The sequence below is a fragment of the Pelodiscus sinensis genome, chromosome 23, assembly GCF_052426305.1.
Source record: "Pelodiscus sinensis isolate ZL-2025 chromosome 23, ASM5242630v1, whole genome shotgun sequence".
In the NCBI taxonomy this organism is placed as follows: Eukaryota; Metazoa; Chordata; order Testudines; family Trionychidae; genus Pelodiscus; species Pelodiscus sinensis.
The window spans coordinates 4,849,298-4,875,491 of NC_143074.1; the positions used below are offsets into that span (position 1 = coordinate 4,849,298).

The 26,194-nt window shown below is 54.9% G+C and overlaps 1 protein-coding gene across 1 annotated transcript in view; it reads right to left on the reverse strand.

Moving 5' to 3' along the window:
• Positions 1–26,194, reverse strand: part of NIBAN2 (niban apoptosis regulator 2) — an 85,380-nt gene that overhangs the window by 11,804 nt on the left and 47,382 nt on the right. The window contains exons 3-7 of the mRNA XM_075905812.2: positions 17,237–17,365; positions 16,554–16,659; positions 15,588–15,755; positions 4,899–5,014; positions 2,162–2,266 (exon numbers count right to left, since the gene is read on the reverse strand). Coding sequence (XP_075761927.2) covers positions 2,162–2,266; positions 4,899–5,014; positions 15,588–15,755; positions 16,554–16,659; positions 17,237–17,365 — 624 coding nt within the window. The remainder of the gene's footprint in view (positions 1–2,161; positions 2,267–4,898; positions 5,015–15,587; positions 15,756–16,553; positions 16,660–17,236; positions 17,366–26,194) is intronic.

Below are 26,194 nucleotides of genomic sequence, written 5' to 3' on the forward strand. Positions count from 1 at the left end.
ACTGTGTCTGCAGATGCCATCAGAGCCATAAGGAAAGACCTGGCTATCTGAGAGCTGCCCATCACATCTTGTTCTAGCACACTGGCTGGTCAGTACATCTCCTCATTCACTGGTTCCTTACACCAGCAAGAACAATGGACTCCGGTCCACGCTGAGGTCAGTTCACTCCTCCTCTCCCATCCATCTTTCTTTGAATATTGTTTTTAATTTTCTACTGTATGTTTGCGCTCGTTTATCTTGACTCTGCTCCTGCACTGGAATCCAGGCAGACACCTGCTGGGCACCATTGCATTCAGATGGCAGGGGTCCCCAGGCATCCCTGCTAGCAGATCTTAGTGCTCGGAGGTTCACATCCCATGGGGTGCTTCATTAATTCATCTTTTGACTGCACAGTGTTACCGTACAGACAAGTTATTAATTGTGGGGTTCGGAGGAGTCTTCTGCCTGGAATTTTGTCAGGCTACTGCTTAGCCCCTCTGCTCATGGGGATCATAGAGTCATAGAACTGTTGGGCTCAGCAAGTTCAAGCCCCGACACTGAAGCATGACAAGATAAACTAAGTGTGTCCCTGATGGGTGTGTTTATCCAGCCTGTTCTTAAAAACCTCCAATGACAGGGATTCCACAACCTACCTTGGAAGCCTGTTCCCATCCTTACGGGGAGAAAGTTCTCTAAAATCTCCCTTGCTACAGATTAAGCCCATTGCGTCTCGTCTTACTGTCTGTGGCCACGGAGAACAATTGATCCTTGTTCTCCTTAGAGCAGCCCTTCACATAGCTGAAGGTCTGAAAACCAGACATGCCCAGGTTTGTTGCTAATCTTTCCACACAGGTCAGGTTTTCAAAGCCCCGGATCATTTCCGTTGCCCTCCTCTGGGCTCCCCAACTTGTCAGCAGTGTTCCTGAAGCGTGGCTCCCAAAAGTGGGCACAGGACTGAGGCCTCGTCTGTGTTAGAGCAGGACGAGTACCTCCAGCAGAAGGAAATACGCTGCTCTTCCTGGAAGTCAGGCCCCTTCTACAGCGTCACGCTGTGCACCCCAAAATCAGTCACTTCAAACTTGGACAAGTCACTTGGGTCAAAGTTTACACAAAGGGCTTGGGGGGCAGAGGTAGGATTTGAACTCAGATCTCGTGTCCCACACCAATGCCTTAACACGCCAGGCCACCCTTCCTCCCGAGGGCCTTCCTCATCCTCCTGAGCTTTCAAGGGAGCAGTACAAGCCCTTCCCCACCTTGGATAATTACAATTAAACAAGAACCCAATATGATCAGCAGGATTTGTGTTGGGAATCTGCAGACTGGTTCCCAGTCGGTTTTGCTTCCCTTCTCGCCTGCACCAGCACAGGGCTGGAGCGTCCAGGGCGGTGAGGCGAAGGGGAACAGTTTGTTTGTTTTAAAGGAGGTTTCAAGTGGAATTCTGTAGAGTGCCTCATGGAAACATTTCTATTGGTCTGAAAGGTTTCACAACAAGCTTGCTTTTATAAAACCATCCGTTCGGGCCAGATTTAGCCTGCGTTGGTCTAAAAAGGGTTTGCTAAATATAGCCGGGACAAGCCACACTGCTGGCTGAGCTGCGGGTCGGTGTTTGCTAGGGTGTACTTCCCTCCCCGGGAGGCATGGCCAGGACCACAGAATCCGCCTGTTATGGACGCGCACGCAAGCAACAGAAGGTAAGTGGGAGGTTGAGAAATAGGCTGTTTATACCTCTGAGAGGGAGCTGGATAAAACCAGCAGCCAAGAGTACAGCCAGCTTGTTTCCCTGCACCCTCGGGGAGAAGGGGATGAACTGGGGAGGTGACTGACTCACACAAGCCAGCAGGAAACAGAGTCAAGTTGCCACACCCAAGGCAAAGGGACCCATTCCGAAAGCTGTCACAATCCAGTCCTGGATTTCCCTGCAGCCAGCGCCGATTTCTCGGTGGAGTCATCCATACAGGAACAGAGGGGTAACCTGTTCTCTGTTCCAGCAACAAGAGGGCTCTTGTGGCACCGCAGAGACGGGCGAATAAGCTCTCACCCAAATACATTTGCTCCTCTCTAAGGGGCCACAGGATTCCTTGCCGTCCCTACAGGAGCGTTCAGCCAGTGCAGGCTCCACCATTGCACCAGCCTCGTGCTGCTGCACTCGGGAACCTCTTTCCACCGCTCCCCCCAAACCAACCTGGATCCACAGCCTCTGCCTCTCCTGGGCCTTGCCCTTCAGCTTGGGGCCGATCGTGTTTTTCAGTTCTGGGACCAGTTCCTCCATCACCAGATTGCTCAAGACCTGGAGGAGCGGAGGGAGGAAGCTGTTAGTGACTAGAGCTCACACGGCGGCGAGCTGTCCTTCCATCGCTTGGGCGCTCCGCTCTCCCCTCCTCCTCCTCACAGGCTGCCCCTTCTTCTGAAGCGCCATTTCATCCCCCCCCAGGAATCTCTTTCCTCAGCCCCACCACAGGCTGCGGGGACACCCTCACCGGTGCCTCCATCGCCTTGCTCCAAGGCTGTGGTACTTCCACTTAGAGCAGCGCTACTCAAGACGTGGCCCGTGGGCTCCATGTGGCCCACCGCCCGTTTGCGACCCACCATGCGGTGCGTGGCTCAACACGCCGCCCACAGGCGGGATCCTCTGAACACGGCCTCCACTGGGAACATGCTCCACAACAGTGAGGGGTCTCCCAGGAGGGGTGAACGCTGAAAGGCGCAAGCGGATGGGCTGGCTGGAACAGGCGGGTACAGGGCGTCGGCGTTTCTACCCCCAGGGAGGAGGTGCCAGGAGCGCCAGAGCATTGTGGGAAGTGCTTTTTATCCATGTCCGTCCGTGTGCAATAAGCTATTTGCATATATTTGCATGTCTATGCAACCACACTTAAGTTGCGGCCCTCAGCACGTGCTGTGAGTATCACTGTGGCCCCCTGGGGCTTCCAAAGTTGAGTAGCCCTGGTCTAGACCAAGGCCCCTCATGAGGGCTCCTGGCATGAGCCACATGCTAGCGGCCTCCCTCTGGCCGTTCTGAAGCGCTGCCGCTCTGAGGACCTTGGCACCTCCAATCTCTTTCTGAGGCCTTCGCGGCAGCTGGGCCATCTGCCCTGACGGAGCAGGAGGGACGGGTTCTGTAAACGGAGCCGCTTCCTCATCCCTCACAAAGATCTCCCGCGGCCCCGGAGGGCCACGCCGTGCTGCGGCAGTGCGAGCTTAGTGCCGAGACGGCGCGCCGCTGCCTCGCTAGGACTGCGCCACCAGCCCCGAGAGGCGGCCGGTCTCCTGAGCAGGCCCCAGCGGACACGGTTCTCTTTGCGCCTCCTCCTCGTTTCCATGGCGTTACCTCCCAGAGGGTCGGCGCCCCACTGCACTCGGGGGTAGGCACCCACAGAACCAGTGAGAGTCCCGGCTTGGCTGAGGTCCCTCCATCCCCCCCACTTCCGGGAGATTTGCCTTGATGCCTCCTCTGCCCCTTTCCTCCACATTCAGCCTCCTGCCCTCGTGCCACCTTCTGCTCGGCTGGGTTCCTAAACCCAGGAGTCAACGTGCCCCCTCCTACGCCCTTCTAGTCCCAGCTGAGGCCTCAGAACGGTTCACGTGCGGGACTTTGGCCCTCCGCCCAATGGCCGCCTTCAACCTGCCAAAGGGATCGTATTCAAACGACCACGCGAGTCGGGAAAGCCACATCCTTGACATCTGAGCTACAGCGTTGCAGACAGCTAGTGCTGCTTCCTCTCTCACTCCCCCCACTGGGTTCCAGTGCACCCCCCCCATCTCCCAGCAGATTCCAGCCCTGCCCCCTCCTGTCCCACAGAGGATTCCAGCCCCCCCCATCATCACCAGGGGATTCCACCAGACCGTAGGGAGCGGGGGGGGGGGGGGGGGGGATTTCCCTACCACAGTGGGAACTGTGGTATTTGCAGAGGCCCAGCAAGGTCCCAGAGCCGTAACCAGCCGTGGCTGGAATTCCTGCGGGGTGGGAGCAGCTCGGCTCCTGGTGGAACGCCCTGGGAGGGGAGCATGGCACCTTCCTCTTTCTCAATCGGCGCCAGTGTGCTGGGAGGGGCGACGCCAAGGCGTGTCGAGAGGGAGAGAGAGGGGAGGGCTGCAGGAGTATTTGGGGTTCCAATCCCTGCCTGCATGCATGCCACCTTTCCTTCCCCCGGGTTTGCCCTCCATGCCAGCCAGCCCCAGGACTTCACCCCGAGTCTGAGACATCAGCAGAGCTTCTCGGGGGAGGGCATACACGGCGAGCTCCCCCACTGGGATAACAGCTTGGGCTTCTTCCCACGCAAAGCATTGCTATTTCTAGGGAAGGGTGGGAGGTCGCTTTTAAAAAGGCAGCTCGCACCAATCTTCCTACAGACGTGTCCTCTCTTGGAGGGTCCCTAGCACCCCAAAAGGCAGCCCCGTTGGTGGAAAGGCTGGGAAGGGTGTCTATACAAAGGGGCAAGCCACACCAGGCTGGAGCTAGAAGGGGGAGAGAGTGCAGTGCAGATACAAGCTAACCAGACCTTGGTGCCCATGGCAGCCACTGGACGTGATACCAGTGGGTACCACAGGCACCCAGGCAGAGGGGGTACCAGGCAAGGGGGAGGAAGGGCCAACAGTGGACGCCAGCATAGCACCCATCCAGCAGTGACCCACAGGCAACATGCATGTGCTATGCGTCTCCCCCCGCCCCACCAGCTGACAGGGCAAAGGGACAATGGGTTTGGCCCCCCCCAGATTGATCCCTGGTGGGGGGCATCAAATGGGACAAGCCCCGCACGGCAATCAAGTCCCATGGCTCTGGAGCATCTAATCCACCGCGCAGCTGGCCCCAATCGCGGGTAGTCTCAACGCAGCCATAAGCAGGCAGGTTCGGAGGCTCCGAACCATCCCCAGTCCGGCTGGGGGCCTTGCAGCTCAGGGGAGCACACGCCTCTCGCCCTCACCTGCACCTCGTTGCCACAGAGCATGTCCCAGGTGCCGTACTGCTCCTTCGACTGCCGGTACATGCGGATGGCATCCGTAAAGGCCGGAGCCTCCACTGTGGAGTCCTCTGGGATGCCTGAGGGGGGAGAGAGAGGGGGGTTAGTTACACTGCGGCGGGGGGGAGGGGGGGAGCCAGCAAAGAGGAACCACAGATTCCCTGCGATGAGCTCACAGCCTCGGTGACGTTTTTGTCCTTCACGTTAGTTCCACATTCCCTTCCCCTGCCGTGACTCACGCGGACGAGCACTGCCGCCATGGGATGCTCCCCGCCACGATCTGACAGGGGTGGGGCCCTTTCTGAGTCGGGAAACACTGATCCACAGAAAAATCAGCTGGGGGCTGCACACAAGGGAGAAGCCCAAAAAAAACCCCAAATCCCTCACTGAGAAGAGACAGTGGCCCCTAACTCAGAAGCAGAAAGACAGTCCCCACGTTTCCCTCACACACCAGGGCCTAGGGAGGCCCAGGCCAGTAGATTTTGTGTGCTCCAGCTCTGTGGTGGGCAGTGTGTGTGTGTGTGTGTGTGTATGGGGGGGGGGGGGCTGGAGTGCCAGCACGTGCTCCCCAATGCTGGCGGGGGGGGGGGGGGGGGAGGGAGACCTGAGCCTCGGGGGCCGGATCCAGGCAAGGGGTCTAGAGCGACTCCTGCTGCTGCAGGCGGGGTCTGGAGTAGCATGAGCTCCCCTCCAAAGCATGCCCACGAAAAGTGCGATTTAAAGATAACTGAGATGGGCCTGGTCCCAAACCCCAGATCTGAATACCCCCCAACGCCTGGCGACACTTCAGATCTGGAGCGCCATGTGGCTCCATTATATAGGTCCCCGCACTGCCTCCTAGTGGCAAGAGACTAGCTATAGGGCAGGGCTACTCAACGCATGGGGTCCATGGCCTGTGGTGAGGGTTGCATTTATGTGGGACTCAACACAGGTGGGATCCTTGGAACATGGCCTCCACTGGGAACACGCTCCACAACGGCGGGGTGAGCATGGAGGCGCAAGCGGATGGGCTGGCTGGCTGTATTTCTAGCCCCCAGGGTGGAGGTGCTGGGAGCACTGGGGCATTGTGGGAACTGCTTTGTATTCATGCCTGTCAGTGTGAAAGAAGCTATTTGCATGTCTATGCAACCACACTTAAGTTGCAGCCCTCAGCAGGGGCTGTGTGTAGCATTGTGGCCCCCAGACTTCCAGAGTTGAATAGCCCCTCTATAGGGCAAGAACTCAGGCAGGATGCAGCACCCCTACAGACATTACACAGGAGGAGGAGGAGGGGAGAAAGAAGGTGCCCAGACATCTGCAGAAAGATTTTCTATTGGCTCCAAGTAACCCCCCACCCCACCCCGTTGAGACTTGGGCCGCCCCAGCGGAGCTAACCGGAGGCTCAGGGTTAGACAGGCACCCGGAGCACTGGGACGCGCCAGCCACAGGAAGCGAGGGTTGACGGAAATTACCAATGATGGTGAGGCGGGGAGGGAAAGGAGAATGACTTAAAAAAAAAAAAAATAGTATGAGCAGCAGGTGAGTCATGGGCCACACGGGCTCCCAGCCAAGCCCTGCCTGGAGAGGTGGAGACGGACCAGCATGGCAGCCTGCTCCCCTCCCACTGAGATTTCAGCTCCATGATTCACAGCAGCCCAGATCGCAGGAAGGGAAGAGGACTAGCTGATAGGGCGGGGGGAAGGGATGAACTATCCATCTTTTGCACGGCCTCCCCCTCCCTGGAAGCCAGCTGCCCCACCCGCAGGTGGCTGTTCAGGCAGGGATGGGCCGGGGAGCAGCAGGGGTTAACGAGGGCGAGAGGTACCACGCTGGGGGCAGCCTGCTGGGAACGGGTTTGCATATCCCATCACAACACCCAGATACGCAAGAGGAGGAGGGAGGCGGAGGCAATAACCTTTCCCCAGCTCTTTAATGATGCTCCAGCCCGGGAGCTGTGGAATGTGAGAGAAGAGAGGGGGCTGCGGGCACATGCTGGCTGGTTGCCAATCGCTCCATGCCTAGCACGGGGGTCCCATTAACCCTCCCCTGCCTCCAGCCGGTCTGCACTGGGCTCTGCAGCCTGGAAGGCACATGCTGGGCAAAGGGAAACGGGGCGGTGGGGGGAAGAGCTCCCCTCCAGGTGACAGAACAGCCGGAAGCCTGATGCATTAGACTGGGCACGTGCTTCCCTTCTGGCTGCCTTGGCCAGCAGTCGGAAGCACGCAGGATGGGACGGGGCCTCGGCCCAAAGTCTGGCTCGCTGTAATCCCCTGCCAGGCAGAGCTCAGCCTCCAAGTGCTGCAGGCCGGCTCAGCCTGCGTGAAACCCCAAAAAGCAGCCCCTTCCCGCTCGGCCCCCGGCATGGTGAGCATGTTACAGATACCCGAGCATGCAACTCGGGCAGTCACGCTGCAGCAGAGAGATCAAGGGCACCTGCCGCTGCTGCTAGGGAAATGGAGAAGAGGGTGAAACAACAGTGTCAGGTGTATTCTTGGTGTGTGTCTCTCTCTCTCATACGGCAGATCAATAACCGACACCTGACAAGACACGCAACAGCACCAGCTTGCTACAGCGGAGGCCAGGACCTGGCCCAAGAAGCAGAGCCAGCGTGATAGCAGCTGAGGACTATGTAACATTCGAGGGGAGCACCAGGGTGTTCCTGGCAGTTTTCGCAGAGACTAGAACCCAGGCCTGGCAGAGGTCGGCGGGAGCTTTGCCACTGTGGGGGTGAATCCTGGCTGAGCTGATGTCACCTCTCCCCCAAGGAGCATACAGGCAGAAGGGGATGCTCGCCCTGCCAAGACAGGGCATGACTCAGATTTACCAGCAGGATTGCCTAGTTTGACTCCTGCACACTGCAAGCCACAGAACCTTCCCCCCGCCTCCCGCCCCGACTGTGTTAGCTCAGAATCTCTGGCTACGTTGCTGGAGTCCATAAATACTGATTTAAAGGCTTCACGTTCTATTTCCTTGCGTTCCAACCACCAGGTGACCCAGGCAAGAGCCAAGCTCCCCGAGGATCTCTGACAATCTGTCCTAGGGAGATTCTATTCTGACCCCATGTATGGCCAGCAGCGGAGACAAGTCAGCTAAAAGATGTTCAAGCACTTGGGTGGATCTCAATGGCCCAACGGATGTGGCGACAGATACCATGACAAATTCAAATTATTATCCTACGTGGTTTCTAAAGATCTGCCAGAGCAGGAACTGTAAGTCAGCCTTGCTGTGATAGCCACAGATCCAGGTTGCAACAGAAACAACCTACGACAGCTTCCAACCTGCTACTGCTTTACATACCACACCCCTTTCAGCTCTTCTGACGGCTGGGATGCCACTAGCATTGCTAAGGCGGAATGGGAACCCCATTAGGTTTTGATCCAGATTTGGGAGGCAGCCTTCCTAGGGCTAGAGCATCGGATTGGATTCTGTTCCTGGCTCAGACACTTACTGGGTCACTTTGGCAAGCCCATGTCCCTCCATGTCTCCGTTTCCCCATCTGTAAAATGGGGAAACTGATATTGATCCCCTCCCTTTGTAAAGTACTTGGGGAACCACTGACGGAGAACTCTACAAGAGCTGAGATTTATTATTTCGCAGAGCCAGATCATCATTGCAATAGCTGGGTGATGCTCTTATTGCAAGCAACCCAGGAATGCTCAGGGCAAGATTATTCCTCTTTGGGTAAATCCCTAGACCTTGCTGCCAGGCACAGCCGCAGTTCATAGGCTCTACCCCGCCCATGGCCCCAAGTTATTATTTAGAAAGAAATAAACAAGATCCTCTGACACAGTTCGGCCCAAACAAAAGCTAATTCCTTACAAGTGTTCTGAAGCAATACTTTTTGCAAACAGAAGAACACAAAGGGGCCAGTTTTATATTAATTTAGTAGCAAAACAATCCTTAAAAAAAAAAAAAATCTTTGAAATTGGACTCCACTGGTCTCTGTCGTTTCCAAAATTCATATTTAATTTAAAGTGATGCACATGCAAAACGTCCCTTCGTAAGGGTGGCAAATACTCACTCCTCAGCTGTCATATCTACCTGCAAAAACCAGTTTATTTACTTTGCATTCCTGTTAGCCCTGCAGTGCCTAGAACGGTGAGCCGGATGCGAGCGTGACTCATGCATCAACACCAAAATTGCTAACTAAGCAGCTACTGCAAAACTCTGTTGCGATCTGTAATCCGGGGAGAACCTAGCTGTATATTCACACCCCAGGAAGTTTATAAGCAGCTGGCAGTTAAGGAGAGGGAGGGGGAAAGTCCCCAGGTATTTTTCCCCGTGTGCTGAGCATTTAGCTGGCATATGGACAGTACAAACATGGAAAACCACAATGCCATTTTTTAATAGAGGGAATTTCAAGATAACCAGACTGAAATGTGCCTAAAAGATTTAAGGCCAGACGGGACCATTATAATCATAGAACACTAGACCTGGAAGGAACCCCGAGAGGTCATCAAGTCCAGTCCCCTGCCCTCATGGCAGGACCAAGCACCATCTAGATCATCCCTGATAGATGTCTGTTCAGCCTGCTCTTCAATATCTCCAGTGATGGAGATTCCACAACCTCCCTTGGCAATTTATCCCAATGTTTAACCACCCTGGAAGGTAGGAAGCTTTTCCTTATGTCCAACCTAAACCGCCCTTGCTGCAATTTAAGCCCATTGCTCATCACATCGTTTGCAGAGCAGGTCCTCCCCAGGGATTCCTAGCCTCCCTCCTTCAGAAAGTCACCCACGTCCTGGACTCTTTGGTTTTATTGGTCACCAGGATGGACGTGGCAAGTTGAAATATGTGCCAGAGAGTTTAAAGTGCCACGTGTGATGTAGTGTGGGTACCTTGCTGGTTGCTAGGCTTGGGCTGTGGGTGACCCCCACTGGCTGCTGTCTATACCACGGCCCAGCAGAGTAGCTGATGGGACAGGGAGGTAACCTGTTCGACTGGTTACCTCCCAGGGAGAGGAATAAAGGGAGGAAGGTGGAGTGCAGCCCTGGCTGGGGGGCAGGGCTGGAAGTGGGGCAGTTCCTGTCTGGTATCATAGAGGAAGCAGCCTAAGCAAGGGGCTGGGATTTAGGGGCCCAGTCTCCCCCATCTCAAGGGGGGGGCGGATGCATCCTAGGCCTGCCCTGTAACCAGATTACATCTGTGCTGTGCAGCATCCTGGAGAAGCAATAAACTCCCTCTATTCTGCTGGCTGGCGGAGTCTGTTCATGCCATTACAGGGGTGCAGGAGTCGGGGGAACCCCGACGCGCCATCACCACGTTCCAAAGCCCGTTTGTTCTGAGGGGACAGGTCAATGCAGAGCTGAGGACACCCGGGACTGCATTCAGCATAAACAGCTCCACAGCGGGTTCAGGCACGGGGACTTGGGTTCACAGCACCCCCTCGATTAGCAGCAACGGAGGCCAGGCGGCCTGCTTCCTCCATGGAGTGTGGCCAGTCCCTGCACAGCAGAGCGCACGCGACACTCCAGCCAGGGACGCCGTGCTGCAGAAAGCCAGCTGAGGCGGAGGAAGCGTGTGCAGCATCTGTTCGTAAACTGCAAACAGAAGTTTTCAGCAGCCGCTGCCATCCGGGTAGAATTTACCCCCCAGGAATGCTGGGTAAAAGGCGATTCCCTTCCATTGCATAGCTCCTGCCAGGGTCACGGCCACAGCCACACAAAGGCCTTTGGGGTTGGGAGAGGAGGGGACTCTGAAATGGAGCCACTCCCTTACTGAAGAGACACTGGGGGGAAGGAGGAGTTGCAAAGCAAGCCTGCCCCGTACGCACCCTGCATTGGTGGCTCCTGTCCCGCAAGGCTAGCCCCAGGGGCCTACTCCACGCTTTGCAACCTGGTGCAGGGCGATCTAGTGCCGTGCAGGTTTGGTTCCTCCCCCAAAGGCCACACTCATTTGGCCCAGAGGCTCTTCATCACAACAGAGGAGAGGGAGCACGTGGCCAAACCGCAGGTCCTGGGGCAAACTGCAGGTAAGTAAATGTGGAGTAAGAGAGACCCCTTCTTCCAGCCCAAAGTCTGCAAGTAACCCTCCTGCCAGAGACAAGTCTGGCAAGGAGTACAGAGGAGCAGAGCTGGGTAGTTCTCCCCCTCCCTCCCAAAAAAGCTTATACTTTGAAAGTTTCCTTGCCACGGATCGGGATAAAAGTCAGTCTCTCAAACTTGCATATAAAAAAAAATCCAAAGAAGCTCAGTTGGGGTTAATCAGGTTTCTCTTAGAGAACTTTTTTTTAAAAAGAAAAAAAATACCGGTTTTGATCCTTTCACAAGCTCATAATTTTTGTTTGGCTGTAAATTAGCTTCCCATTCTGACCACAAAGCCATTTGGAATGAGAAAGTTGGATTTTATTTTTCATTTCAAAAGCAGCAGAATAAGAGACTATGCGGTATCATGTGGCACCTTGAAGACCAACAGATTGATTTGAGCATAAGCTTTCGTGGCCAAAACCTCACTTTTAAAGAAGGTCCCTCAGAACAGACCCTTCCCTGCAGGACAGTCCAGTCTGGACAAACCTGCAGGGTGCTGAAAGAGGCGCCATTAAAAAAAAATAAAAATCAATTCTATCGACAAGTTTGTCAGCAGCGCCTCCTCGCCCTCCAGCCACGTTTACTGCTGGCTGCTTCGCAGCAGAGGGGCAGTTTTGTTTCTCTCATTAAGACTGCCCACACGAAGGTGGAAGAAAAACATCCCCTCTATTACTAATGGGGAACGGTTCCTCTTTTGTTAGTGGCTGCTAATTACAGGGCTTGGTCTCTCTCCAGTTGTGCTTTAGCGTTTGGCTGGCAAGCAATGAAGGGAAAGTGGTAAAAAGCTAAGTAAGGTAGAATCAGAGAAAACTAGGACTGGAAGGGACCTCGAGAGGTCATCAAATCCAGTCCCCTGCCCTCATGGCAGGACCAAATACTGTCTAGACCATCCCTGATAGACATTTATCTAACCTGCTCTTAAATATCTCCAAAGATGGGGATTCCACAACCTCCCTGGGCAATTTATTCCAGTGTTTGACCACCCTGACAGTTTAGGAAAAAGTTCCTAATGTCCAACCTAAACCTCCCTTGCTGCAGTTTAAGCCCATTGCTTCTTGTTCTGTCCTCAGAGGCCAAGATGAACAAGTTTTCTCCCTTCTCCTTATGACACCCTTTTAGAACCTGAAAATGGCTCTCATGTCCCTCCTCAGTCTTCTCTTTTCTAAATTAAACAAACCCAATTCCTTCAGCCTTCCCTCATAGGTCATGTTCTCTAGACCTTTCATCATTCTTGTTGCTCTTCTCTGGATGCATGTGCATGAGGAACACCAGGCTGACAGGCCTACAAACGCAGGCTAATTCAGAGTGGGCCTCGACATGCAATCCTGGATCCAAAGTCTGCAGCTCCAACAGCCCGTTGCCCAGAAGGCAAGCTGACTAGCTCTATTCGTTGGGGATCTCCCAAGCAGAGAGGGACCCCGAACCCCTCATCTCTGAAGTAGGCCTGGCTGACCGGACTGGGGGGAACACTGCCTACCGCCCGCTGTGGCCACCACCACCACCACGTATCCACCAGGGCTGGAAATTCTTCCCGGTGGGTCTGGCACAGGACGCTGGTAACAAGCTGTCCGAGCATGACAGTGAGTCTTGACAGCAGACAGCAACGCACCTGCCTGGCCAGCTTGCTCCTCTTTCACTTCCCCTTGGCTTAGGGCACAGAGTGAAGCCAGGGAACAGAGGGCCTTTGTCTGTGGGGCAGGACACGAACAGTGCTGGGTGGGGAAGGACATCCAGGGTGGGGGGTGCCTGATGGCCTCTGCCCTGCAGGGCTGCTTAAGGAGCCCTCCTGCACAGCCAAATCCAGCCTGGCCCCACAAGGAAAGGGGGGGGCTGGGCCCCTGCCAGCTCTCCACTCCAACCTGCGAGGGAACTAAGCTCTGCCTAGCAGGGACCTGGCGGAGCATGAAGGGGGGAGCTGGGATGGAAATTTTTGAAGCAGCAGCTAATTTCTGCTGAGTCAAGTGGCGGGAGGAGGAGGAGCCGCTCTGAGCCCCTCTATTCCCGGCATTTATCACAGGCCAGTACACCGAGACACCAGGGAGGATTAACAGGGCTGAAATCCAACCCACAGCATCTTAAAGGGAAAGGGGCCTGTTTGTTCAGCTGAGCGAGTTGCTGAGACAGGCTGGAGGGGAAGCCTGGCAGACAGACCGACCGACCGACCGAAGCTCTCACGTGTGACCAGGAGCAAGTGCACGAGGGACTGAGCACAGACCTGGGGGAATTGGGGAGACTGAATCCCAGCTCCAGCACCCATTTGCTGTGAGACCTGGGTGGGCAAAGTCCTTTCATTAGGTGCATGATGGTAGTGCCTAGAGCCCCCCCAGAGACAGGCCTCACCTGAGCGCAGAGTCTAAATAATAATGGATGGAAGGGAGGAAAAGCCACAGGCAAGGGAAGTAACTTGCCCAGAATTACACAGCAAGGCATTGGCAGAGCTGGGAACACAGCCCAGTTCACCTGGCTCCCCGGCCAGTTCCTTATCGGTTAGGCCTCTCCTCCTACCATCTTCTGGAAGTGGAACAAATGGCTGAATCCTGTGTGTGACTCCCCCGCCTGCCCAGGAGAGAAGAGGTTTCTGTTGATGGAAATAGCTAGGCACGCCGTCGCCGAGGAAAATCAAACATTTAGCATCTCAACAGCACGTCTGGGGAATTTCAGGACTCCTGGGGGCGGGTGTGAACCTCGCTCCCGACACAAGGGTGCTATTTGCAGCCACGTGGGAGTCAGGCCTACGAAGAGGCAGGCAAGCGTGAGAAACATATGGGAGCACTCCTGAAGTTTCAACTGGAAGCTCTTTGGGGCAGAGAAATAAGGTGCAGCACCAGGCTCATGTCTCTGGCCTGGTGTTCTCTAATGTGAACATGTTACAACAGGTGTATTTCTCTCACTCTCACCCTCCCCCCCTCGTGTGGAGTACACACACACACACACACACACACACACACACACACACACGTAGTCATATAACTTGCTGCACTGCAGATACTCCTGTGATGGGCACAGTATAAAATCCTTTGCAGAATAAAACAGGCCCAGCACCTGGCTTGCTGATGGCTCTCTAGACCAGTGTTTCTTAAACTGTGTTCTGCGGCACACTGGTATGCTGCAAGGCAGTTGGAGGTGTGCCATGGACTACAATAGAGTTCAAAATGGCCACCCTTAAGGGGCATGCGACTTTTTTTTTGGGGGGGGGGGGGCTCAATAACTTTCCCCGACCCATTTCCCCCCCCCCCCCAACAAAAAAGTCCTTGGTTTCCCTCAAAAAAAAAAAAAAAAGTTGTTTGGTATTCCTTGGTCTTAAAAAGTTTAAGAAACACTGCTCTAGAGGGCTTGATATGAACTACCGTGCGGCTAGAGGGCGTGGTGCTGTTAGAGGTCGCTACTTGTGTGAGAGGCAAGAAATGGGTCCTGAGCACCAGGGGTCATTAAGGATTGAGCAAGGCTTACAAGGAAGGGGCTGGGCTATCTATAGCAGAGGTCCCCCCACAGTGGGGAGCGTAGCAAATTTTTGGGGGGTGCAGCGGGGCCTTGGCCAGCCCCTACCAGGGCACCACGTAGCCCCACTCTGCTTCCAGCTCTGTTCCCACCCGGCCCCGACTCCCAGCCCCTTCTGTGGGCTGGCCACGGCTGCGCACGTGGCTGCAATCCCAGACCCACTCCCAGCTGCAGCCCCCTTATCTCGGTCTCCCTTCTGGCCCCTCTCCCAGCCCCGACCCTGAAACGTTCAGGGGTAACCGATCTATAGCCAAGCAGGATTATGTTCTGCCTCCCAAGATGGCCGCCTCACACTAGCTGAGAGAAGCACAGCGCGCTTTGCTCCCTGGCCCGCAGCGCTGGTGGGTACCAATGAGACGCCTGCGCTGTAGGGATGCCATGACGTGAATCCCAGGGTGGGACTAAATGGCAGGGCTGTAAAACACTTCGAGGCTCGTGACAGGCACATAAGCGGCTACCGAAGCAGCTAATTCAGTGACAAAAGTAGAACGATTCTCCGCTTGCCTTTCCAGTCCTCCCAGCGGCCGCCAGTCACCCCAGCTCCCCCTCCCCAAGACTAAGGGCCACCACACTCTGCCGGGGCACCGAGACAGCTTGGGGGGGGGGGGTGGTGAATGACAGGAATGTGGCCGTTTTACGACTGGCTTGGGTCATTTAGTCACCCCTTTGGGGTAGAAAATAGTAAAACCACAGCAAGCGACTTGCCTTTAGCAAGCACTATCCTAGCTGGTTCTCACACTGTTGAGTACTGAAAACACTTTGTAACACGTTCACCGTAATTAGAGCCAGATGGCAACAGCTTTAGCGTCAGCCCTGAGGCTCCTCATAGGCAGCCATGCCAGTAGGCTTAGCACAAGGCCTTTCTGCTAGGCCGCGCCTACGGGGCTGGGTTTCCAAGCAAGTCTCCCCTGCCCGTTTGACATGGAAAGAGCAGAGACACAAAGAAACCTGGAGTCCCCCACGGTGGCATTTCTTAAGGGAATTGCTTTTCCGGGTTGGCCTGCGCTTGGGGAAGGAACAAGCCTGATCTTGCTCGTATTGCTAGTAACACCGCGGCGTTCCCCCCTCGCCAGAGGCAAGGGACAGGGAAAGAGGAATCCAAGACGCACAAGGTCCAATCTCGGGCGGAGGCCGCGAGGCCTGCACTTACCATTGTTGCAATGCCGCACGCAGTCCTGGAACACCGCTCGCCACTTGTCCTGCTCCTTCCCGGTCATCACACAGAAGTAGTAGTGGCGGGAGTACGGGTGCCAAAGGATGAGAGGAAACTGGGTGGGACACTTGAGGATCGGGGCATTGCTGGATTTGGGGGCAGTTCCTGAGGGAAGAAGAAAGAGACACTGAGTCATGGGCACATGCTAGGAACGCTGCGTGGCACTGGCCGGGCAGGAGGCACACGACTCTGGATCCACATGCCAGGCATGGCAGAAAGGGGCTCGACTGAACGCCACGGAGATCGACCGCCTCCAAGAGCCCAGCTGCAGAGCGGCTTCCTGCACTGCCCAGCTACGGGGCTCAATGCAGACCACCACACGGGATGCCCCGGGAGGCTAGTCTCCAGGGGCCATTCAAGCCAAGAAATCAAGTAGCTGGCCCTAGAGAGCCGAAGCTAAAAGTTACTCCTTGCACTCCTAGAAGGAAGCAGACTCTGTCCGGCAGGGATGCTGGAGAAATAATCCCAACCGCGTTCTCAAGGTGCGGAGCCAGGGAGCAGTGCTTGTGCGGGAGCGTGTCCCATGGCAAGCCAACAAGTGTTCATATCTCCATGGCGCAGGAAGGGGCACCAGCTGTCTTCACGCCTCCCTCCCTCGTCTCCTTCCTATTTCCTTTGGAGCCACCTCTCCCGCACCTCTGCGCCTTCCAGTGGAGAGCACTGAAGCCAGGAGAGCTCGGAAGAGACAAAAGGGGACCTAGATGGCATGTGGCCATGCCTGCCTCCAGCTGCTGGTCCTATGGATGCTGCTGATCCTAAGCATTCTGGGAGAGCAGCCGAAGGGACACACATGTAAGCCAGCCTGGAATACATCCTCCTGTTCTAGTCCCCCCTCATCCTTTGCCCTTGGACATTCAGAGCACCGGAGAGAGGAGACCGTCAAGCGGCCCAGGGTGGACTTACCTGGCAAGCTGCTATTGACAAGGTCAAGATACTGGTCCAGGGAGGTGAGGATTTTGTAGCCAGCGCTGTTGAGGGCTACTCGAGGCTGAATCCCTCGGTCATAGGCCTAGAGAGGAAGGAGAGTGTGAGAGCAGTCCTCAAAGCCACTCAAACCAGGATCTCTGACAAGCCCATGTCTGCAAACCTCTGGTAAGCAAGTTCAATGCCTTGCTCCTCTCCCTTGGTTTTGGCAGGGGTTAATATACTATACTGCCCATATAGATCAGGGTGGGCAATAATTTTTGATGGGGGGAGGGGAGGGGGACGACGGATTCCCGGATTTTGGTAACTGGTCTAGGGCCGCACGTTTCTATGGAGCGCGGGGTCTGGGATGGAGGGGACGGTCCTTCAACCGGTGCAGCAGCCAAAGGAAGCAGAGAGGAAGTTCAAAGCTTCCCTTTAGCGCCCTAGCTCTGTAACTCTAGCCTGGTACCTTGATCCTGGAGATACCGGCCGTTCTCCCAGCGGCCTTGCTGCAATGCACGGAGCGCGCTGGCTAAGTGTCACTCTTGGGCAAGCACCGTTTGCGCAGCTGTGGGAGGCTCCTCAAAAGGAGCAGAGCTGCTGTAGGGGGACTTTCCCTGGGCCGAACACCGCCCCCCCCCCCCAGCAAAGCAGAGAGAGGTAAGGGGGGAGGGCCTCACCAGCGTGTTCTCATACAGCACCAGGCCGTAGTTGTGCGGCACGACACAGAAGCGGTTTCGCCACTTCTTGTTTTCCTCCACGTACTGGAAGAGGTTCCCCGAGAGGATGATGCGGTCCTCCAGAGGGACCTGCACAGAGCAGAGACATGGAACAGTGAGTGGAGGAGGAAGGAGAATTTAGGCTGCACCAGAGAAACAAATTCAGGGGAGCCAAACCCCACCCACTAGCCGGGGCACTGGCCTCTGACAGCTATGCCACAAACTGCTTCGTTCTTGCCCCACGTGGGGTTTTCTATTGGTAGCTCAAGAGCTAGGTCCGTATGAGCCTCATTTTTTAGAGGCAGGGAAGTAGAGGCAAAGTGACTCGCCCATGTTTACAGAGCAGGTCTGTGGCAGAGCTAGGATTAGGGATGTTAAATTGAGTTTAATCAACAAATCGACTAGTTGATGGATTTTCCATCGACTAGTCGATACGCTTGGGAGCTTGTTGGCTCTTAATACGTTTAAAAGGCTAAAGCACAGCAGGAGGGACCCAGCGTGAGCCAGGACAGCTGATTCCCAGCTCATGCTGGGTCCCGCCCCGCCCCCACTGTGCTTCTGATTTTTAAATGTATTAAGAGCTGGCTGGCACTCTGATTCCCGGCTTGCGCCCAGTCCCCGTTACTCCCCTGCCCCTCACAGAGATGGTGCTGGGGAGAACCCGCTTTTAAGCCGGCTTCCCCCAGCACCAGCTCCTGCTCCCCTGCCCCATTGCTATCTCTGATAGAGGCGGCAAGGCGGGAGGGGGGGAAGGGGGGGGAGCGACTAGTTGAGGGACTAGTCGCTTATGTCCCTAGCTAGGATTAAAACCCAGTTCTCTTGGCTTTCTTTGGAGAATTACTCCAAAGTGGGTGCTAATGAACACATTACGCATCACACTTGCCTTCAGAATCCTCATTGGCCAGAATTCCCCTTCGCCCTCCAGAAAAGCACACACCTGTATCACAGCAGCACCTAGACCCCAGTGCAGAGCACAGATTATTGTGCAGACCCGGTGTACAGCAAGGGACTGGTCCTAGGTGATCCACAAACCCCTAACTACCAACCAACAAAGGCATTACAGAAATATCCTGATTCGAGTGCATGCGCTCTGGTTCACCAAAGAAAGTCATGGGAGGTTTTCTATGAAAGACGGGGTCACATGGGTTATTGATTTCATTGTGAACTGTACAGAGAGATCCTATGCGAGGTAGGGTGTGTGCGCGCGCCCGTCCTATGCAAGGAGGGGGCGTGAGAATATTGCAAATATGTTCTTAGGTTATCATCACAGCAGAGGTGGCAAAACCGGTTTTCTGCAAGAGACAAGAGATTTCCTTAGACATAAATTAAACATCGTGAACTAGCACGGTGGATGCTCATTTCTATATGAAAGTTTTGAAGCCAGCAAAGCAGCAGCACAGAGGCAAGCCAAGCCGGGGGTGTTATACTGTCTGAGTACAAACAGTGAGCTTGGTGGGGGAGAGCAGATAAAGGCAGCATCCTACACCTGGGAAATGCCGTTTCATTCATGAAAACAGGATCTCCAGCAGCTTGGCCGAAGATACTGCAGCACCCTTAGGCAGAGATAAAATCATAGCGTGCTTTCTAGAAACTGAACTTGACTAATAAGCTTCTTTAGACGAGAATATGTTTGATGTAAAACCCTTGGTTTCCATTCTCCTTACTCATCTCCTGATGCTTCGTCTTTGATGATAACTCTGTGGCTTTCACTAGATCTCAGTGCAGTGATCTTAAGCAAGGTGCCGATTCGGAGTAGAACCACACAAGCGAGGGTGGGGAGTGTTCCTTTGGGGACCCCAGGCCTGGTGTTTGTGCGTGTGGTTGGTGGATAAGGAGTGATCACTGTAGGGGAACACTTCCAAGGGTCTTGGGGACCGGGCTGCACTGATTGCTGAGCTGCAAGGCAAAGCGAGGGCTGGCAGATCACGCAGGACGACGCTTGCATGGCTAACAGGCGCGTGGTATCAGGGAGCAGCCTCCCAGAGAAGCACAAGCAAAACACCCTTACACTAGTGGCAGGGGGAAACAAAACGACTCCCAATTCTGGGTGCCCTGAGAACGGACACACCCTTCCCGGAAGGATTCATCATTTTAAATGCATATGACCAAGTATTGGAGGGGAACAGATCAGGTTAGTGGCCAAGGCCCCACAGCAGGTCAGCGGCAGGAACAGAAGTCAGGGCATCCTTGTCTGTACAAAGACCCATCCTTCGGACTCGACGGTCTGTAACTGGCTACGCTTTTGGCCCCTAAAGCTCCTGTGTGTTAGAACTTGCTGTGGGATCCCAAACACAGGCTTGCCAATGGGCCGAGAGAAGTCACCATTCCAGGGAATTTTTATGACCTTTGGGATATAAACAAGAGCAAAAAAGCCCTTCTTGCAGAACGTCTCTCTCCGGCTTGTAGCCAAGTTGTCAGTGACGACAGTCAGCAACAAGGATCAGGATTTATGAGATACTAGACAGGCCCAAGTGATCTAAACACACAGATTCCCCCTCCCCGCAGCAATACGGGAAACTGAGGCAGGATGAATTGCTCTTCACCAGAGTTAACCCGCATGTGGACGGGAGCTATGCTGGGGCAATACCCAAAACTCTCTCACTTGAGTTCAGTGGTGCTTTTAACCAGGTTAGCTGGCCTGACTGGCGGGGACGGGTTAGGACCCGGCTCCACTTTCACACTGGCTGGTGGTGGCTCACTCAGGGTACGTCTACACAGCAGTGTTATTTCGAAATAACAGATGTTCTTCTGAAATAACAGTCCACGTCTACACACAAGCAGTTATTTTGACATAATGTGGAAATACTGTCAAGCTGGAGGACTGCTTACTCCTGTAGCCCTCACTGTATGAGGAGGAAGGGAAGTCGGAAGAAGAGAAGAAGAGTGCTCTATTTAGAAATTGGGAACGTCTACACAGAACCTAATTCGCAACAAGCTATTTCAACTTAAGCCATGCAATTAGCATAGGCTTGCCAAATGCTTTCAGCAAAAATCCCGAACATGGCAAAAAAAAAAAAAAAAATTTCATTCGCCCACGCCAAACATGGCAGGGGGAAGATTGTCCCCACCGGCCTTCCGTCCAAGAGAAAAAAAAATACTGGACATTTTACGTGTCAGTATTTTCTGGGTCCCCCCCCCCCCCCAGACAGGGGCCAGAAAAACCGGCCACCTGGCAACCCTATGCGTAGCTCCAGTTGTGTAGCTTATTTTGAGTTTAGCCCTGCTATGTAGAGTACCTGTGCAGCGAGGACTCAGGCTAAGCCATTGAAACGTGATGGTCCCCAATGCCTTCCCACAATGCCCCCTCGAGTCCAGAAGGACAGACAACTCCTCCCACAATTCCCTGGGAAACAAACGGTTCAGTTTCCTGCAGCACACAGCACCCCTAGTGCCACATGGGGAAGCACAGAGGCAGCGAGGGTGCAGTAGCCGATACCATTTTGCAGTGGCCTGGACTAGGCTCACTCAGATGCCGATCCCCAGGTTACCCCCGCAGGGAGGGCACACCCTTAGGGCATGTCTGCACTGCAATGGAAGCCCAGGGTGAGACGAAAGTGAGTTGCAGACCCTGGTGCTTGTTAACCTAGGGCTTGAGCATCCACCCTCATTCGTAACCCCAACTGAGGGAGCACTGAACCCAGGTCCCAGTACCTGCACTGTACTGTGCAGGCCTAAGTCCAGTCATCCACACCCCAGGCTTCTTAGCACCCACCCAAAATGTGGCCGCTTCAGCCCTTCGTTCGTGGTGCAGCGTGGGAAAACTGGACTGTCCAGAGGACAAAACGCTGGCCCATGTGACTGTGGGATGCTTCTGGCAGACTCCCAGTCCAATGGGGCTGCATGCACACTGAAAATCAACAGGGCTTGACTCCTGGGTACCAGCTTGACTCAAGTATCGGACCCCCATGCGGTCCTGGGACCCCGAGTCCAAGCCCTGGGCTAGAGCAACGTGTGTGTAGTGGAAAGGGGGGGTCAGGCTTGTGATCAGTTAAAACGCTGCAGTGTTGACAAACCCTCTGCGACTTGTCCAGTGACCATTGTTGAACCGGGGCCACCAAAGTCCCAAGCTGGCAGCCCTAACCACAGGCTCACGAGCCAGATGCAGAGGCTGTTAAAAAGTAACACCAACTAGGATGCTACTACTGGTAGCAACCCCTTTCCCACTCCCCGCTTCCCAGTTTTAAATAGTCACAAAATACCACATCTGCCACCCATTTTTTCTGAAAGAAACTTTTAAAAAACTTTCTTGTAGGCGTGTCTCACGCCACTGGGACCAAACAGGGAAAACGGACTGGCACAATATTTATAGGGCAAAATAGATCAGCCTCCACAAAGACAAAGAAGTGTCTCTCTCCTCTTTCAGTTCCAGTATCCTGGGTCTTGCCTCTACTGATAGTAGGTATAAAATTTCAGATCAAAAGCGTAACGGTTAAGTTGACAGTGCTCCTTAAGAGACTTGCCTGTAGTCACACAGCTAGACCACGGCGACGCCATAAAAGGAACCTAGCTGTCCTGTTTCCTTGTCCACAAGCTTGCTCCAGCAATCAACATTCCTGCTAAGTCATTAACCTGGGTTTTGTAGCAACAACAAACAGAACTGACTAAGTCAGTTAAAAAATGTGTCATGCAGTTCGGCCACTTTTCCCAGGCACTTGGAAGAAAAGCGTAATTAGAAAATACAGTGAAAAGAGGGGACCAATTCAAATAGGCGGGTAGCAAGAATAAATTTAAATTAATGGAGATTGCCTATCTCCTAGAAATGGAAGGAAAGGTCATTGAGTCCAGTCCCCTGCCTTCACAGCAGGACCAAGTACCACCCCTAACAAATTTTTGCCCCAAATCCTTAAATGGCCTCCGCAAGGATTGAACTCACAACCCTGGATTTAGCAGGCCAATGCTCAAACCACTGAGCTCTCTCCCCTCAACCATTACACAAGCGAATGGTAAGCTAATCACAAGGCAGAAGGCAAACAAGTGGGGTTTAGACAGTAACAAGGATTAAAAGTCCGGGGGGGAGGGGGGAGAGAGCGGGGAAGAGAAGGGCATGGAAAGCCAAGGTCTGGTACCTGGACTATGTAAAAGGACATTCAGCCAGAGCTCCCCAGTCTGCACATGCCCTTGGAACAAGGTCCTTCACACCCCCACGCAGGAATGGGATGAGAAGCTATCAGGGGAGGGGGGGGGGGGGGAAGTCAGGGGTGGGGAAGTATCCTTAGCAAGGCAGCTTGTCAGTCTGTGCTCAGAGCACCACCCTGAAAGCCACTCTGAGGTCGGGCTGGCACTGAAGAAAGGAGGGGCGAAGGAGATGCATGCGGGTGATGTCCCTTTAAAACCCCAGCAGTCAGACAGCAGATGCCCTGCGCAGGCTGAGGCCAGCCCCAGCTGGACACAAACATCCAGACAGGCCCCGTGGCGCAGAGGCGGATGCACCAGACCCCCTTGGAGAAGGCAGCCGGGTTCAGCGCTTGCCTCTGAGAGCTGGCACGAGGCTTACCTCAAAGCCAGCAGGTCAGACTACAAGGGAGGGAAGTCAAGGCAGCCCTTGGGGAGAAGCGGAGGGGCCCCCCTCCCCTGCTTTCAGCAGCTCTGTGCTGCAGTTACCTCTCCACTGGCCGTGACAGCTTCAGGGCTTGGGAGAAGCCTCTCTCCCTACTGCAGCCTGAGCGCCCGCATGGGGCTTCGTGGGAGGCTGTGCAGCCACGCAGTTCAGCAGGAACCTACGTCCCAAGGATCTGAGAGCTGCGTTCTAGCATCAGTTCCTCCTGAACGGTCTCTGCCAGCGCGTAATCCCAGCCCGGAGCATCTTCCGACCTACATTCATGAGACGCACCTGCTCCCAGATGTGGCCAGTCCTCCCCTCCCCATAGGAGTGATCCAGCACCCAGAGGCGCACAGGAAGATGGAGGGAGCAGAAGCCAAGAGGCGGGGAGGTGGCAAGCAGGGGAAATGGCTTCTGTTTGAACCCCATCATTCTGGGCAGCTACAACCCAGCTAATAACACTGTTCCTCGTGGGAGTCTAGGGCACGTCTCTATACTTGCTTCCCCGTTCGAACTAGGGATGCAAATGTAGCCGACTGAAATTGCTAATAAAGTGGGGATTTAAATATCCCGTGCTTCATGAGTATAACCTTGCCCACGCGCTATTCCACTTGCCAGGGAATGCGCTTGGGGACACGTTAGTTCGAATCAAACCCCTTGATTCGAACTAATGCACCGGAACAGGGATGGGAAGGAGGCAGATGCTGGCGAGTGGAGGGGGCAGTTTAAGGACTTTGGGGGATGGGGGAGGCCTTTCCAAAGGCCCCCAAATAGCAAGACCTCCCAGAGTCTCCAAGCGCCTTGTGAACACTTTCGGAATCAGAATGGGGGACACGGAGGCAGAGCGCCTGCTTGGGGAAGTCTCCTAAAGTCACAGACGTAGGCACCGACCTCCAGTCCTGGGCCTGACCCTGACATGCTTCCTCCTACTGAGGGAGCGGGTGGGCATACAGGAGAGATAACCCAAGGCCCCAGCTGGACCTCAGCCTAAGCAGGAGCTGCCGGAAGGGACTAAGACAGACTCAGGCCCCGCTGTGTCTGGGCTTTCCAGTTTGTACCGCTCTGCCAAGTGCTGGCAACAGGCACTCCCAGCCCACCCGCCACAGGGTCAGCGCTGCAGCTCACGGGCAGTGTTTCAACAGAGCTGGCTCCAGCCTTCCTGACCAAACCACCCATTGGGATCTCCGGCCCCGGAGGTGTACACGGCCTCTTCAGCCGATGCAAATCACACGCTCACAGGTGAAACACGCCTCCCCGAGCGACGTCCCTCTCACCCGCGGAGCCCGCAGCTGGCCCATCTGTGTGGGAGATGGTCTCCCATTGTCGTAATGCGTCTCCATCAGAGGCGCTGCATCAGCACGGCAGGGCCAATGCAGCACGGCCATGAACACAAGCCCTCGGTCGGGATGTGCACGTACAGTCGATGCAGGAGCACTGGCCAGCCAGGCAATTTCCAGAGACAAATGGGAGTTAAACCTCCTTTTGAACAGCTCGGCAATGTCTTCGTGGGTCTCAGTGTTCAGCCTACGGGAGGGGCACCAGACCCTGCACGTGTGGGCTGAGATCGAGATCTTCCCCTATAGCCCTAATAGCTGACAATCATTAACGAGTTTCTCCGTATCCCACGATGAGCCAAAAGCAGCAGCTAGGTTGTGAAGTAAAAAAATAAAATAAAGTTGGAGATGAAGGGAGTTCTGGAAAGAGGTCACTGGTTCCCCAGGAGAACGTCTCCTGGCAGAGGGGACGAGAGCAGCCAGGAGGTACGGAGACCCAGCAAGCAAGGATGCTGAACCAGGGACAGGAGGAGAAGCCGTATTTATTCATTCGTCAGCACAGTTGGCCTGGCACCTGCCCCACAGGATCCCTCTCGCGTGCACAGCAGCTGGGCATGTGCTGCTTCTGCTCATTTTCCCAGCGCCCGTGGCAACAGGAGAAGGGGCGGCTGGCTTGCCCATACTTATAAAGAGCCTCTCAGCTCTCGGAACAAGGAGGACACTCCTGGATTACTTGCAGGTACATTGAACCCAACCACTTGTCGGAAAACACGTCTCCCAGCCTCCGGGCAGGGCAGATCAGATCAGAGCCACAGCTGTGCCCTGGCCAAGCTCCGGCAGCTCCCGGGTTGGCCACTTTCTCTGCCCCCGCCTGCCCACACACTGCCATCGTGAACCCTCACGGTCCCGGCCGGAGGGAGTCAGGCGGTCCAGGCAAACAGCCAGCAGCCATGACCAGAGCTGGGGCACAGCAGCATGGCTGCAGCCAGGCTCTAAGAGTACGTCTAAACTACATGGCTCCATCGACGGAGCCCTATAGATGTTTGTTCGGCAAAGGGAAACGAAGCCGCGATTTAAATAATCGCGGCTTCATTTAAATTTAAATGGCTGCCCCGCTCTGCCGACAAGCTGTTTGTCGGCAGATGGGAGTGTCCAGACTGCCCCGCTGTCGACATGAAAGCCCTTTATCGACCTCCCCGGTAAACCTCATCCTACGAGGCATAACGGGGAGGTCGATAAAGGGCCTTCAGGTCGGCACAGGAGCGTCCAGACTAGCGCGCTGAGCCGACAAACAGCTGATCAGCTGTTTGTCGGCTCAGTGCGGCAGCCATTTAAATTTAAATGAATTATTTAAATCGCGGCTTCGTTTCCCTCTGCCCATCAGCCTCATCTACATGGCACCATCGACACACCCTAAGGAACCCGGTTCCCACAAAGTCCTACTCTCAAGCTGCAATTCTCATCCCCATCTACTTTCACACCCCCGCCGGGGCAGATGCCTTTTCCCGCCTCCTCAGCAAACACGCAGAGTCCAAACTCCCTCCCTGCCTGGGAACCAGCTTCATAGACAGAAATAAGCTCAACCCAGAAGTAGCAGAAATAAGTCTGCTACTGCCTGCTCAGAAGGTTCCTCCCTCAGGGCCACTCAGCTCATCCCCTATCCTCATGCCTTTATTATCGAGGTGGGGTAACAAGCCGCCTGCCCTGGTGAGTCAGCAGAAGCTTCCCAACGCCCCCTCTTCCTGGAAAAGGGTTTAGGGCCAAGGCTGCCCCTTCCCTTCCCCTAATCAGAGATACCGAGCTCAGGTGATCCCGCTGGGCTTTGATCCAAACTTAAAAGGCAAGTTACGAACGCAGGATAGGACAGCTCAGTTTCACTCCCCGCTCCACCCTGCTCCTTGCAGTTTCCATTTAGCAAGGCCTTCCTGTCAAGGAGAGAGACATTCATCCACCCTGCCTCCTGAAGCAGGGAGGGGCTGCCCAGCCCCAGCGATCAAAAGCATGAGAGGCGGAGAGAGCTGAGAAACTCAAACTGCTCCAGTGGGTGCCTGGCAGGAAGGGGAAGGGTGTTCGTCCACCAAACCCTCTTGCTTCCAGGAGGGGTCC